Here is a 15,769-nt window from a genome sequence, read left to right as displayed (position 1 = left end):
GGACATTTAAAAGCAAAATGGAAGGATGAGGTAAGTGAAGGAGGACTGCACTAAGGTAAAGGAAGCTATTTAGGGGAAAAAAATTTACCTTTACAACCCCTTTAAAGACTATATTTTATTGTAACACACCTTTTTACATACAATATATATGATAAAAAAAGATGATTGTAATGGATTAATTGTTAATGATGAAATACTAAAAAAAAAGCATTGACTGCTGCCCTGGAAAATGATATGGACCGCTAAGTAAAACACCATGCCATCATCATAAATAATCGTAATCATTCCCGTTCCTTTAGGGCTTGTTTACACCACCGCACCAATGTGGTAATGTGTGGTAAAAAGCTTGTATTACTGCAAACACATTAGTGCACCAAGCACAGTGCAGTGTGTTGCGGTTCCATTAGTTTTGAACGCAACTAAATGGATCCACATAACGAACCTGGGCATGACTCATGAAATATAAAGCAATTTTTTCCTGCTTTGGGGCCCAAATTGCCACAAAACTACTGACCGCAACACATTTTAAAGTTTTGCACTTTTCCACCAGTGACTTAATTTACAGCTCTCGGTATTCCGCTGAGTCACAAAGAAAGTCTCAGGCCTCGTACAGACGACCGAGAATCTCGTTGTAAAAGAAACATTGTTTTCCTAGAAGAGGTTCTTGTCAAGCTTGGCGAGATTCTTGTCTAGCTTTCCTTGCATACACACTGTCGAGACAAAATCTCGTTGTTCTCAAATGCGGTGACGTACAACATGTACAACGGCACTATAAAGGGGAAGTTCGATTCCACTGGCTCCACTCTTGGGGCTGCTTTTGCTAATCTTATGTTACTGCGTGTTAGTAAAAGTTTGGTGAGAGACGATTCGCGCTTTTCAGTCTGTTACAGCGTGATGAATGTGCTATCTCCATTACGAGCGCTACTTTTACCGAAGGTGCGCTCCTGTCTCATACTTTATTTTGAGCATGCGCGGGTTTTTAAGCATACACACGAACGTGTTTCTCGTCGAGATTCACCACAGTTTTCTCAACGAAAAACATACACACGACTGTTTTTCTCGGCAAAAAAGCTCTGCCAGCATTTTTCTTGATGGTTTTTGCCGAGGAAAACGGTTGTGTATACAAGGCATCAGAGTCACAAATAAAGTTGATCAGGGCCACCATCCAAACATATACAGGTACTGTATTCATTTTATAGTTTAAGGTAAGAAGTAGGGGCCAGATTCACAGAAGAGATACGACGGCTGATTCATAGCTTCATGGCTGATTCATTACACCGTCGGATCTTAGGATGCAATTCTAGGCCGGCCGCTAGGTGGCGATTCCATTGCGGTCGGTGTAGAATATGCAAATGACTAGTTACGGCGATCCACAAAGTTCCGCACGTTCGCCGCAATCTCGTACGTCGTCGCTCGTCGTTTTTTCCCGTCGCAAAGTCACACCTGCTTTAACATGGCTTATCTTTAGATCAGCCATGTTAAAGTATGGCCGTCGTTCCCGCGTCGAATTTCGATTTTCTTTTTTTTGCGTAAGATGTCCGGGAATACGAAACGCCGTAACGCACGTCGCCGTTCAAAAAAAACATCGGGTCGCCGTAATTTCGCGCAAAGCACGTCGGGAAATTTTAACACGAAGCATGCGCAGAACGTTCGGCGCGGGAACGCGCCTAATTTAAATGGGGCCCGCCCCATTTGAATTAGGCGGGCTTGTGCCGAGCGGAATTACGTTACACCGCCGCAAGTTTACAGGTAAGAGCTTTGTGAATCAGGCACTTACGCTGTAAACCTGCGGCGGTGTAACGTAGATCAGATACGTTACGCCGCAGGGGAGCAACGTATTTGTCTGTGAATCTGGCCCTATATCTCTAATTTAGGTATTAGTTGTAATAAGGCTTTCATTATTTATAGCACTCCCCAAAAAAAGTTCCCACTGTTTGACATATTAATTTTACAGCAAATGCTCTCCAGACCCCCTGTCCAGTCCTTCCCTGCAGGTAAGTGACCCCTTTTAGCTTATTAAAGTAATTATACATTATAAATCCAACACGGTACTATGAGGGTTAACTAATGGGAAGCTGTGACCCATCTTGCCACCCGCTGGCCTTTCAATAGCAATTCCCACAGAGCTGTAATAGGAAGAGAGAGGGAGTGTCCTGTATAAAGAAAGAGACGTTGTGGGGTAGTCGGAGCACTTTGTCTGGGAACAGTCTGACTCTGAAACTATAGTTGCCCAGGTAGGGGGTGGAAGGGCATAAAGGATGTCGGAACAGTTCACTGGAGTCTTTGTCCTGGGATTAAAGAACACTTTTGAACGCCAATTTTGTGGAGTGATCTATGATGACAAATCTTTTTTTTAGAGGCCACATAGTGCTATGATGTTAATTACACATTGCTTGTATTTACATTACACAAGACACAGCAATGGCATGGAAAGTTCCACAGCAAAATCGGCACTGGTGGCGGAGGTCTCCCATACAGCTTGAAATCTCCACTATTGTACATCAATGCATTACTAATGACTGTTATCTGCACATCTCCCAGGTGTCCAGTTGTTGGTATCCCTTTTTCCTCTTTTGAAGGTCTGTTTGAATAAGCATCCTATTTACCTACAATAAATCTACTCATTCCTTTTAGCTTTATAATATTTTCCATCTCCAGAAACATAATGGCTCTTTCACACCAGAGAGCTGCACTGATCACACCACTGCTGGGAGACACAGGGGGAGAATTGCCATGCCATCAATTGTCACGACTGTGCCATGCCATCAATTGTCGCCACTGTGCCATCAAACGCAGCCACTGTGCCATGCCATCAATTGTCACCACTGTGCCATGCCATCAATTATCACCACTGTGCCATGCCATCAATTTTCGCCACTGTTCCATGCCATCAATTTTCGCCACTGTGCCATGCCATCAATTGCCACCAGTTTGCCCCCACAAAAACCGCCAGTTTGCCCCAACAAAAACCGCCAGTTTCCCCCCCCCCCCACCCTTACCTTTGTCGGGTCAGCCATCCTCCTCCAGACCTCCACGTTCCCTTGATGTCTTCTCCCGCCCTCGTAGTCGCTTCAGCCAATCAGGTTACCGGTAACCAGACCTGGTGAATCTGATTGGCTGAGAGGCGTGTGGCTGTGCGCCCTATGGTTAACTATTTGGAAGCCGATTACAGCCCACAGCCTGTAATCGGGAAACCTATCAGAGCCGCTGGCTCTGATAGGCACTTCCAAAACACACCCACCGCTGGCCACCGCTGTAATTCAGATGGCCAGCGCTCGCCAGGGGGCCGGCCATCTGAATAGTGGGCGGCAGCAGCGCCGGCGACAATACATACATTCATGCAATGCATGAATGTATGTATTGATTGATGGGTGCAGGAGAGAGAGGGGGTGGCGCTCCTGCACCCACTATGGACGCACCGCCACTGCCCTCAAATGCCTATGCAAATGATACAATGGACAGCATATTGTATGCGCAAAATTCCGACTCATGCACGTAAACAATTTGACGCATGCTCGGAAGCACTGAACTTCATTTTCTCGGCTTGTCGTACTGTTGTACGCGTTCTTGATGATCGAAAGTTCAGAGAACTTTTGTGTGACCGTGTGTATGCAAGCCAAGCCAAGCATGAGCGGAATTCCGATCGTGTGTACGCGGCATTAGCCAACATACAGCCTCGCAAACTTCAGATCTACAAGAGACAGGAGTTGCTATCCTTGGTTACATTAAAGTGAACCTGCCATTTTACAAATCTGAGTGCATTTCTGACATTTGAGAGGTAATAAATATCTAGCGGTGACTCATTACTTAACAAGCTTATCCTTAAAGCTGATCTCCAGCCTTCCCTTCAGTCTTGTACAGTTGTACAGGCTCCTCTCCTGTACTGAAATTGCTTACTCTGATTTCACTGCACACAGTGAGCTTCTCATAATGTTCTTTAGAAGTTGCAGCAAGCCCGATAAAAGCTTCCTAATTTCTTGGCCAGAGAACATTCAGCATCATCAAGTTCTTATCTCCAAAGCTTGGCTGTCCCTTGCCCACCCCTTCTATTCATTATGACTGCTAAATGTTATAGTCATCTGTTCATTTACAATCATAGAAGATAATATAAGACAAGATAATATTCCAAACTCTAAGTGAAATCAATGGGCCAGATCCACAAAGAACTTACGCCGGCGTATCTATTGATACGCCGTGTAAGTTCTACGATGCCCTGTCGTATCTTTGTTTTGTATCCACAAAACAAGATACGACTGAATGTGGGCTCGATCCGACTGACGTACGTCTTGGTACGCCGTCGTATCTTAGGTGCATATTTACGCTGGCCGCTAGGTGGCGCTTCCGTTGATTTCCGCGTAGAGTATGCAAATTAGCTAGATACGCCGATCCTCAAACGTACGTCCGCCCGGTGCATTTTTTTTTACGTCGTTTACGTAAGGCTTTTTTTTTCGGCGTAACGTTACCCCTGGGTCTATGAGGCGTACGCTATGTTAAGTATGGACGTCGGGACAGCGTCGAATTTTCCGTCGTTTACGTAAAACGTTCGCGAATAGGGCTTTGCGTAAATTACGTTCACGTCGAAAGCATTGACTATTTGCGACGTGATTTCAAGCATGCGCACTGGGACACCCCCACGGACGGCGCATGCGCCGTTAAAAAAAAAAACTTAATTTACGTGGGGTCAAGATGAATTTACATAAAACACGCCCACATCTTAGTCATTTGAATTGCGCACCCTTACGCCGACACATTTACACTACGCCGCCGTAACTTACGGCGCAAATTCTGAATACGGAAACTACACTCTAAGTTACGGCGGCGTAGTGTATCTGAGATACGCTACACCTGCCTAAAGATAGGCAGATCTTTGTGGATCTGGCCCAATAAATCTGTGCTTTACCACAATTGTCAACCAGTATTGTTCAGGGTTGATTCAGAAGTCAGACAGCTCAGGAAAGTTCTGATCATTTTAGATTTGAAAAAGTATGGTTGTATATATATATATATATATATATATATCTTCTATTCAACCTTTCTCTTTGTAATTTCTGATACAATCCTATTGGAATAGGTTTTTATTGATTGTTTTTATTCCTTGATATTCCAATAAAAAGTTGTTTAAATTATGGAATAAAAATGGTTGGGTGGCCAGTAAAGCAAAAAGTAACCTCGGGTTGGATTTTTATAGAATTTAAATATGGAATAAAACTTGATGTATATAGCAGAATTTTTTTTCTTATTGATTGAAATAGGCAATACAGAGGCAAGCATGCACATAGGTGTATGCATGAGGTGCTGACATAGCTGCATCCACACTGCTTATATGGTAAGAGATTAACCTTCTGTAAAAATAAGGAAGCGATGTTTCCTTCCTAACTGCCATTTGAGATGCATCATCAACCACAGACTATCTGCTCTAACCACAAGAAATGAAAACGGCACAAGCCCTGGCAAGCCCGAGGGAGTTACAAACACTAATGTTTCCCCCACTGTCAGGCTGCTGCGCAATGTGTTACAGGTGTCTGAACTCCTTCCCTATAGATTGCTCTGCAGCCAGAACACAAGGCAGATCATGCCAATTGGCACAAAGCTGCTGATGGTCAGAGCACAGGCAACAGTAGGATTCAGAGATGTACATTCTGCTTACATCATCGAACAAATGCTTTTGCTTTCTGGAGGATTGAAACCAGCTAAATCTTAGATTAGCCTTTCTCAACTGTTTTAACCACAAGGAACTCTTAGGCCTCATACACACGTCCGAGTTTCTTGGCAAAAACCAGCAAGAAACTTGCTGGGAGATATTTTTTTGCAGAGGAAACCGGTCGTGTGTACATTTTCGTAGAGGAAACTGTCGAGAAACTCAACAAGCCAAAAAGAGAGACGGGAATGGAGAAACTTGCCTTGTCGAGTTCCTCGACAGCCTGACAAGGAACTCGACGAGGAAAACGATGTGTTTCGCCCGTCGAGTTCCTCGGTCGTGTGTACGAGGCTTCATGCCGCGTACACACGATCATTTTTCGGCATGAAAGAAAACTTATTTTTTCAGCATGTCCAAAAAACGAAGTTTTTCCAACTTCATCATTAAAAACGACGTTGCCCACACACCATCGTTTTTAAAAAATTATGAACAAAGCGCGGTTACGTACAACACGTACAACGGCACTCTAAAGGGGAAGTTCTATTCGCCTTTGGGCTGCTTTAGCTGATTCCTTGTTAGTAAAAGACGATTCACGCTTTTTTGTCTGTTACAGCGTGATGAATGTGCTTAAGCCATTATGAACGGTAGTTTTACCAGAACGAGCGCTCCCGTCTCATAACTTGCTTCTAAACATGCGTGGGTTTAAAACGTCGTTTTAGCCCACACACGATCATTTTTTACAACACAAAAAAAATCATTTTTTAAAACGACGTTAAAAAATGCAGCATGTTCGAATTTTTTTTTTGTAGTTTTTCAGAAACTGAAAAACAATGTGCAGCCCAGCCAACACACAATCATTTTAAATTACGTTTTTAAAAACATTTTTATTAATGCCGAAAAATGATCGTGTGTACGCGGCATGAAACTAATTTTCAGGTCTCAGGGAACCGCTTCTTACAATTATTATATCGACAGCTCAGGAAAAATTATCATTAACAGTAAGTTGTAGATAGAAGAAGAAGTAAAAAGTTAATAAATGTGGTGTACTTCGCATATCTTACACGCAGTTCTAAACTCTAGAACAACATTATTTTCCTTAATAAAAATTAAAAGAAAAAAGAAACAGATAATAATAATGACCAGATAAAAAATGCAGACAATGAAAATGGTAGTGTTGGCTCACATTGGTTGAGGAGAAATGCTTACATTGACTGTCAATAGAGTGCCCCTTACATAGGTGATCAGTGAAGTGCTCTCCTACTCTGGGGATCCGGAAGAAGGATGCTCTTACATTGCTAACCGATAGGACAAGGGCACAATACACTGGTGATCAGTGGGAAGAAAGTCACTTAAAGTGGAGGTTCACCCAAAAAAATTAATTTTTAACATTAGATTGAGGCTAATTACGGGAAGCACAATCGGGTGTTTTCTTTTTAAATCAATGCAGTACTTACCGTTTTAGAGATAGATGTTCTCCGTGGCTTCCGGGTATGGGCTGCGGGACTGGGCATTCCTATTTGATTGACAGCCTTCCGACCGTCGCATACAGCGCGTCACGAGTTTCCGAAAGTAGCCCAACGTCGGTGCGCAGGCGCCGTATAGAGCCGCACCGACGTTCGGCAACTCGTGACGCGCTGTATGCGACCGTCGGAAGGCTGTCAATCTAATAGGAACGCCCAGTCCCGAAGACCATACCCGGAAGCGGCGGAGAACATCTATCTCTAAAACGGTAAGTACTGCATTAAATTTAAAAAAAACCACCTGATTCTGCTTCCCGTAATTAGCCTCAATCTAATGTTAAAAAAAATTATTTGGGTGAACCCCCGCTTTAAATTGGCACTCAGTATGTCACCCTTACAGATATCTAAAAAGAATGTCAGTCGTTATTGATCTAGGAGGCACAAATTGCTCATTGCCCAAGGAACCCCTAGCAATCTGTGGAGGAACCCTACTTGAGAAAGGCTGCGTTAGAGAAATTCAGCAAGGAGCGAAGCAGAAAGTAAACTAAAGTAATTTGGCTCCTTGTTTTAAATTTCACATGGATTCCATCTCCAATTGATTCCTTGCCACCTTCTGAATCTGCGCTTCCCAATTCTGTTGTTTTTGCATTAGAGAATTTAAATCTTTGCAGTATGAGTTGGCAGACTGGCACATTGCAGAGAACGATGAGTCAATGTGTGGGAGATATACAGCTCATGTCCTTCTACTGTATATTACTGATGAGAAACCTCTGGTTCTAGTAAGAGGTACCCATTTCCAGATGGAGACATTTGATCCTTAGCATTGCTTTATATCCAAGAGGTTTCAGTCTGTGAAGGCAGTGGAGATTCAGGCACAATGTGATAAGTAGCAGCCATCCACCTTCACAGCAATACAACACAAGCATACATTGTTCATAGTATTAGTACAAACTGTATGTAATAATCAGTGTATAAGCAGTGTACATATTTTTATATGTACAGTATTTATATATATATCAGGAGATGATGGAAATTTTGGCCTGTTGGTCAAACACAACCAAGCTCTTTCATGATAGGCTAAAGATGTATAATGCAAAGTGTATACAGTATTTGTAAAGAACATTATTATTATTATTATTACATACCTCCCAACATTTTCAGATGGGAATGAGGGACACCTATCAGCAAAAGTATGCAGGCATAGGACACACCCCTTGCCACGCCCCCTTAAAAGAGAATTGTAAAAAAAAAAAGATTTCTCAAACCCACAAGTGCTTTTTTACCACTACTATTCCTTTATATTGGCTCATGGAATTTACAAATGCAGCCATTTAGAATTTGGATGGAGGGTTTAGCACTGGAAAACACTTTTTGATAGATAAAAAGTGCATTTTATATACAACTATATAAATCAGACCAAAATGAGGGACAAATGAGGAGGAAAGAGGGACATTGCTCCAAATCAGGGACAGTCCCTCCAAATCAGGGACAGTTGGGAGCTATGTTATTATGATGCACCCTTTCATATGTGCTAGTATCAGCCTACTTGGGGTTTTGGGTCACATGATATCTTAGTGCTAGGGAGGAACCTTTTCTCTGCTACACATTATAATTACAATAGGGAACAGGTAGCTACATATTGCTCACCATGCAGGTCCCGCTCAGATCAATGTCTGAATGGTAAAGAACACCAGCCCAACATATCTCAATAGTCATTGGTGTACGCAGCCTATTGCATTAGGGTGTGCACCCCAGAGCACAAACACACGTGTGTGTATATCAGCAGAGCAGTGTACGGTGTCAGTACGAGCAAAGATTGGTGTCAGTAGGGCAGTTTTTTTTTATTTTTATTATTTTTAAATATTTTTTTACAATATTATTGTTTATTCATTTTGTACAAGCCCCATTATGGGGCTTTGGTGAAAGATTAAGGCTCTGTTCACACCTAGGCGTATATACGCCGCAGCCGCCCCTGAGACGCTGGAGGGATGATTTCACATTGCCCTCTATGGATACATCTCCACGCCGAACGCCTGCCGCCTGAAAACAAGTCCCGGACCTTTTTTTCAGGCAGCGTTCGGCATAGGAGATGTGAACCATCTCCATAGAGGGGGTACAGCTGCATTCACAATCGCTGCGTTTTGTCGCCGCAAATCGCGGTACAAAACGCCGCAATTTGACGCAGAAATTCGCGGGACAAAACGCCGCGATTTTGTACGCCAAGGTGTGAATGCAGCCTAAGGGTCTAAACAGAACCCTAATGTCTTTTCGTTTTGAGACAGAGAAAGAAACTAAGAGATTCCCCAGTCCCTTTCTCTGCAGCCTGCAGCAAACAGTTAGGAATGAATACAGGACCGATCGGTATAGATCACTCACTGTGTTCATTCAGAAAAGGAAGGGCGGTTAATGAAATATTTACCAGCCCCTTCCCCACTCCTGAGAGGAGAGGAGGGAAGCTGTTAGCACTACAGGGGAGAGACGCGGAAGCAGGGGGAATCAGCACCACATAGGGTGATTAGGGTATGCCCAGGCACAGCTAGCACACCCTGTACACACGCCTATGTCAATAGTACTGTCCTAGTCCTCCCCTGATAAACTGTATATTCTACATGGGATTCTTTTTTGGGGGGTGTGTGTTGTGTCTGTTGATCTTCCACCATCATAGGTGTGCGCAGCCTATAGCATTAGGGTGTGCATCCCAAAGCTCAAACATATTTGCATGTGTATATACAGTATACTGATGGTGTCAGTAGGGCAGTTGACAGTGTCAGTAGTTTTTTATTTTTTGCTTTGGTGAAATATCAGGGGTCTATTTCTGTGCGTTACTGCACGCTTAACGCAGTATATTTCTGTGCATTACTGCATGTTTAACACAGTATATTCCAGTGTTTTACTGCACATTTAATGCAGCATATTTCTGCGTTTAACGTTGTATATTTCAGTGTGTTATGTGCCGTTTAATGCTGTATTTTTCTGTGCGTTAGTGCAGGTTTAACTCAGTATAATTCGGGACAATCTGTACCACACAGGGTGATTAGGGTGTGCCCATGTCCACCATGTAATGTGCTACTCACTATGGATCTGACTCATGAAGACTGGAGGAAAGAAGATGAGCTCAAAGATGGAGTTATTGCCCATAGCAACCATCAGATTTTTGTTTCATTTTACAGAAAAAAAAAAAAAAGGAACAACGAACTGGCTGCTGGTGACAACCATTCCAATTATGTATTTTGTTTTTTTCTCCCCACATTTCATGTATCAGCATAATGCGGAATTTTGGTAGTACTTGTCATTCGTGTTTCTGGGAATGGGATCAATACGGGAAAAGCCTCCCTACTCTGCATTGGACAGCAGAACACTGCACACAGCTATCTCCATACCTCCAGATTCATCTGGACTGTGTTATCCCTATTCCAGATATAAGATAATAGAGTAGGAAAGCACCAATGTTGCTTGCAGCATCCGATTAGATTGCAGACGTCATATTTTCAACACACAAAAAAAAGAGCTCAGGATTGTTGCTATGGGGAATAAACACTTTTATGATTTTTAAAATAATCCCTATTTTTCCCATTGCATTGAACTCTCTTCTTGCAGATAAGGGATTCGCATCCGTTGTGTACAGCCCTTAGATTAATCATTTTCAACAAGGGTTCTTCTCTAGTTATCTCTGGTTCCTTAAAGTTTAAGTGTAGCCAAAACTTTGTTCTTAAATCTTGGATGGGGGGGTTGGGATTGGAACACAGACAGAAATATATTTTTTTTTAAACGGAAGGCTAAACATCTGTCAGTTTTTTTTTTACTGCTGTCTGTATCCCTGTTTTAGATTTCCCCTCCCTTCTTGGTCAGTCTACCCAAAACTGAGAAGCTAGAGAGTCCGAGTTTTCAAGTCTGCAGAACTTTTGCTGCATTTTCAAAAAAATGTGCAGAATGGGAACTGCTGCAAAAATGGAGTGAGATTGGTATTTTACCACCAGCGTAAAAATAAAATAAGGAACCTGTTTGCGCTGGGCAATTTATAATCCCCCCCCCCCATATAGAATAATAAGCCTTCATGCACCTGCAGAGCTGAGCGCTCATCCAACATGCTGCGTGTGTATTTGGCAGTGCTGTTCTCTGCTAGAGACCTTTTTTATGTGACTGACTGACGTCCAGATTTTTTATTACAGTATATCGAAATCCAGCAACAACTTTTTAGTTGTAACAATAAAACCTAGAAGCTGATTGGTTACTATGCACAGCTGCACCAGATTCTGTGTGCACCAGTTTTAGTAAGTCTCTCCCTTCCTGTCTTAGGGTGACAATTCTTGCTTACAGTACTCTGTCTATAGAGGAAAAGCATTGTCACCCTAGGACAGTACTACAGAACACCTCCTTCTCTCCTCTACTTCATAAAACTATAGGAGGGGGGTGGGGTGGGGTTCTTTAGTCCTCAGGGATAGCTGGGAACAATGTATCTGATAAGAGTGCAGCAAAGAGCACAGAAAGTTCACTAGATTTATGGCAGAATCAATTTTTTTCCTTGCAATTATGGAACAGATATAACCAAATGCTTTTAATGGTATATTTAACAAATTAAAAGGGAGCAAATAAGAGAAGATCACTGTTATGTTTAACACACATTAACAAACTCTGATGCCGCGTACACACGATCATTTTTTTTTTTCACAAGAAAACACACGATCATTTTTCATCATGAAAAAAAAACGAAGTTTTTCCAACTTCATCATTAAAAACGACGTTGCCCACACACCATCGTTTTTAAAAATGCTCTAGCAAAGCGCGGTGACGTACAACATGTACGACGGCACTCTAAAGGGGAAGTTCCATTCGCCTTTGGGCTGCTTTAGCTGATTCAGTGTTAGTAAAAGACGATTCGCGCTTTTCTGTCTGTCTGCTTACTTCATTCAGAATGGTAGTTTTACCAGAACGAGCGCTCCCGTCTCATAACTTGCTTCTGAGCATGCGCGGGTTTTTAACGTTTAACGTTTTAGCCCACACACGATCATTTTTTACTACCCGAAAAACTACATGGTTTAAAACTACTATAAAAAATGCAGCATGTTCGAATTTTTTTTTTGTCGTTTTTCAGAAGATGAAAAACGATGTGCAGCCCACACACGATCATTTTAAATGACGTTTTTAAAAACAACGTTTTTTTCATGATGAAAAATGATCGTGTGTACGCGGCATGAGAATTTTATAGCATCTGTAAACTACAGAAATCATCCAAAAATGGGACTCAAAAAAAAGCAGTGAAGCATAACAAGTTTGGCATTTTACCTGTAGGTCTTCCCCGTAGAAGCGAACCATTGATGTGTCTGCCACAAGGAGAATTTCCACAAAACGCTCAGATGACACAAACCTCCTCTGGCGGTTTCGAGGAATGGTGCCAGCATGGCTAATAGGTCTTTCAGAGATGCTCCTGTCAAGAACCAAATGTTCCTTCGCCTCTTGTATGGAGTTTCTCCAGTCAGTGGATAAAGAGCCAGGTCTGCCCCATTTTACATCTTTATTCTTCCTCTTCTTCCCTAACTTCCCTGCTGTATGTTCCCTATGTACTCTGATATAGTCTTTATCTTCCCTGCTTTGGCTGATCATTTCTTCTTTGTTCTCTCCAGCCCTGCTGCCCACATTCTCAGCCTTGCCCACTTTGAATACAATGTGTTGACCTAAAGCCCCCCATCCTGCCAGTGTCCGTAGAGGCTGGACCACATACCTGTCTTCACCATTATGGAAAACCCCCTGAACCCCTCTGCATAGGCTAAAAGCTGCCAGTTGCTTCTGGCTGGAGTAAAAACAGTTTCTCAGTCCAGCAGTGTCCTCCTCATCCGCGCCGTCCCTGCCCAAGTGTGTGATATGGACCCCAGGTGCCAGGAAAGCATGGTCAGGGAACAGTTGAAATTCCAACACTCCACCCAGAGCAGTCAGCCTCAGTGTCACCTTCCCATCCACGCCTGAAGATAATTCTGGCACTGTCACCTCTCCCCTAGGCAAAGCTTGGGTACCCATCAACCAAAGCACCATCCAGGAGCCCCAGAGGTGTCTGAGAGCCATTGCGCTACTTTTCTAAATGGTATAATAAGTGAACAGGTGTGCGTAGCAGCTCCTTCTTAGTCGGCTAACTGAAAAACAAAAAATGCCAATACATGGGTATTATGCAATAAATAAATGATGATGTAACTGGACTCTACACAAGCTGAAAATGTGCCAGTTTCCCTCTAAAAGTTCCACATGTGTTAATCATTTACTGGATACCAACTAAATCTCCTAGTTCTTTTTTTTGCAGAACAGTCAATTCAACGCAACTGAAGTGTGACAGTGTGACCAGCAGCATCAGATGAGGTCATTTGAAGGTGTCATCCAGACAGATGTGTCCCAAGGTGGAATAAGGAGGAAAGTGATGGATGACAGGTTCTCTTCCCGTGAGCAGCAGCAGCAGCAGCAGTAGCAGTAGAGGTGTGTGATTGTCTGTGTGGGATCTTTCAGCCCCCTTTGCTCTCCTTCTATTCCCAGAAATAGTTGAAGCACCAGAGCTGGTTGGGAAAGATCCCAGTATATATACACACACACACACAGCTCCCTCCACCCCCCGAGAGGTTTATTTTTGATCTTTAGTTACTCTTGTCCCTCCCTCCTCGCCTCCTTGTCATACAGGAGAAGGAGGAGAGGCATGAATACAAAAAAAGGATCATTGAGTGATTTAACCCTTTCCCTGGCCTGTTGGAGCAAGATTAAGTTGGCACCTTGCACTTATCGGAATTACTTTGCTGGTTACCTCCTCCCACACTTTTGCAGCATTGCTTTAATTAAAGGGCCACTCCAACATCAGCTACGAAAACGATACCAGTTTGGGGCTGAAGAGTTAACCCCCCCTAATGGTTTTCGTTGTCTTTGAAATCTTTGTGCTTGACTTCTCACATCTTGACACCATGACAGGGAACCCCTTGCAATCCCTGCTGAATTATTTACTTATTTATCACTTCTTCCTGTAGCCTTCGACTCCAATCCCAGCCAGGACACTGCCTGCTGTTTGCATGTTCCCCCTGTGCTTGGGTGGGTTTACTCTCATACTCCAAATACATACTGGTAGGTAACTGTCTCCTGTCTAAATTGGCGGGGGCTCTAGGAGTTTTTTCTCATTCGACCAGTAGGTTGAACGAAAAATACTCATAAGGTTCCTGAATCCTCACAAGCAATGTGGTTGCATGGATCTCCCCTCCGCACTATTGCATTCTGACAGTGGGGGCTCCCCCCCCCTTCAGGATACACTAACCAGTGCTGCAGCCGTTGGCTGTAAGTGCTGATTTAGGCTGCATTCACACCTAGGCGTAGGCGATTTGCGGCGTTTTTTACCGTGACAAATTGTGGCGTTTTTCCCCGCGATTTGCCGCGACAAAGCGCTGCGTTTTTCCCCGCGGTTTTGTACAGGTCATTGGCATCAATGTAAAACGCCCAAGCCGCCCGATTCGCGCGTCAAAAAAGGGTTCGGGACTTGTTTGAAATTCAGGCGTTCGGCGTTCTTTCAGCGTTTTGCGTTGGAGATGTGAACCATCTCCATAGAGAATAATGTTATTTTTCCCCTCTAGCGTCTTTGAGCGTCGCGCTTCAGGCGACAAAACGCTCAGGTGTGAATGCAGCCTTAATGATGGTTTACCAGCAAGACCAGCTTCTGTTGAACACACAGGGGGACGCAAGGACCGTAATTTGGCCAGTTCATGCTGTCTGTCAGTTTAGGATTGTGAGCTCCTTGAAGGCAGGGAATGATGTCAATGTGTACACACACACACGACTTTCTATACTATGTACTATCTTTGCCGGTTTTGCCTATTTGTTAATTGTAGTGGCTATTCACAGGTCCAAGCAGCGCTGGACTGAGGGGTAGTCAGAAGAGGCAGCTGCCTTGGATGCTTCAGCACGAGAATAGAAAGTTCTGCAAAAATGGGCAAGACCTGAGACTTTTTCTGCTGAAGTAGTTTAGAGCACATACACTATATTGTCAAAAGTATTTGGACACCTGCCTTTATACGCACATGATCTTTAATGGCATCCCAGTCTTAGTCCATAGGGTTAAATAGTGAACTGACCCACCCGTTGCAGCTATAACAGCTTCAGCTCTTCTAGGAAGGCCGTCCACAAGGAGTGTCTATGGGAATATTTGACCATTCTTCCAGAAGCACATTTGTGAAGTGAGGCTTGGCTCGCAGTCGCCACTCTAATTCATCCCAAAGGTGTTCTATCAGGTTGAGATCAGGACTCTGTGCAGGCCAGTCAAGTTCCTCCACCCTAAATTCGCTCATCTATGTCTTTATGAGGCTTGCTTTGTGCACTGGTGCGCAGCCATGTTGGAACAGGTAGGGGCCTTTCCCAAACTGTTCCCACAAAGTTGGAAGCATGAAATTGTCCAAAATGTCTTGGTATGCTGACGCCTTAAGCATTCCCTTCACTGGAACTAAGGGGCCAAGCCCAACCCCTAAAAAACAACCCCACGCCATAATCTTCCCCTCCACCAAATGATTTGGACCAGTGCTCAAAGCCAGGTCCATAAAGACATGGATGAGCGAGTTTGTGGGGATAGGGGATAGTTTTATTGAATTTTTATTAATAATTTTTTTTTTACTACTAATGGCGGCGATCATTGATTTTTTTTCGTGACTGCGACATTATGGCG

The 15,769-nt window shown here is 43.4% G+C and overlaps 1 protein-coding gene across 2 annotated transcripts in view; it reads right to left on the bottom strand.

The window, feature by feature from the left end:
- The window catches only part of ADAMTS8 (ADAM metallopeptidase with thrombospondin type 1 motif 8), a 64,946-nt gene extending 51,252 nt beyond the window's left edge, over positions 1 to 13,694 (bottom strand). For both annotated transcript variants that reach the window (XR_005743896.1, XM_040326225.1), the window contains exon 1: positions 12,382 to 13,694. Coding sequence is in view for 1 of the 2 variants with exons in the window: in XM_040326225.1 (XP_040182159.1) it covers positions 12,382 to 13,155 (774 nt within the window). In the remaining variant the exon portion in view is untranslated. The remainder of the gene's footprint in view (positions 1 to 12,381) is intronic.
- Between the last annotated feature and the right edge of the window lie 2,075 nt (positions 13,695 to 15,769).

Source organism: Rana temporaria, chromosome 10 (assembly GCF_905171775.1).
Source record: "Rana temporaria chromosome 10, aRanTem1.1, whole genome shotgun sequence".
In the NCBI taxonomy this organism is placed as follows: Eukaryota; Metazoa; Chordata; class Amphibia; order Anura; family Ranidae; genus Rana; species Rana temporaria.
Note: the sequence above shows the minus strand (reverse complement) of the source record. Positions and strands in the feature narration are given on the sequence as shown.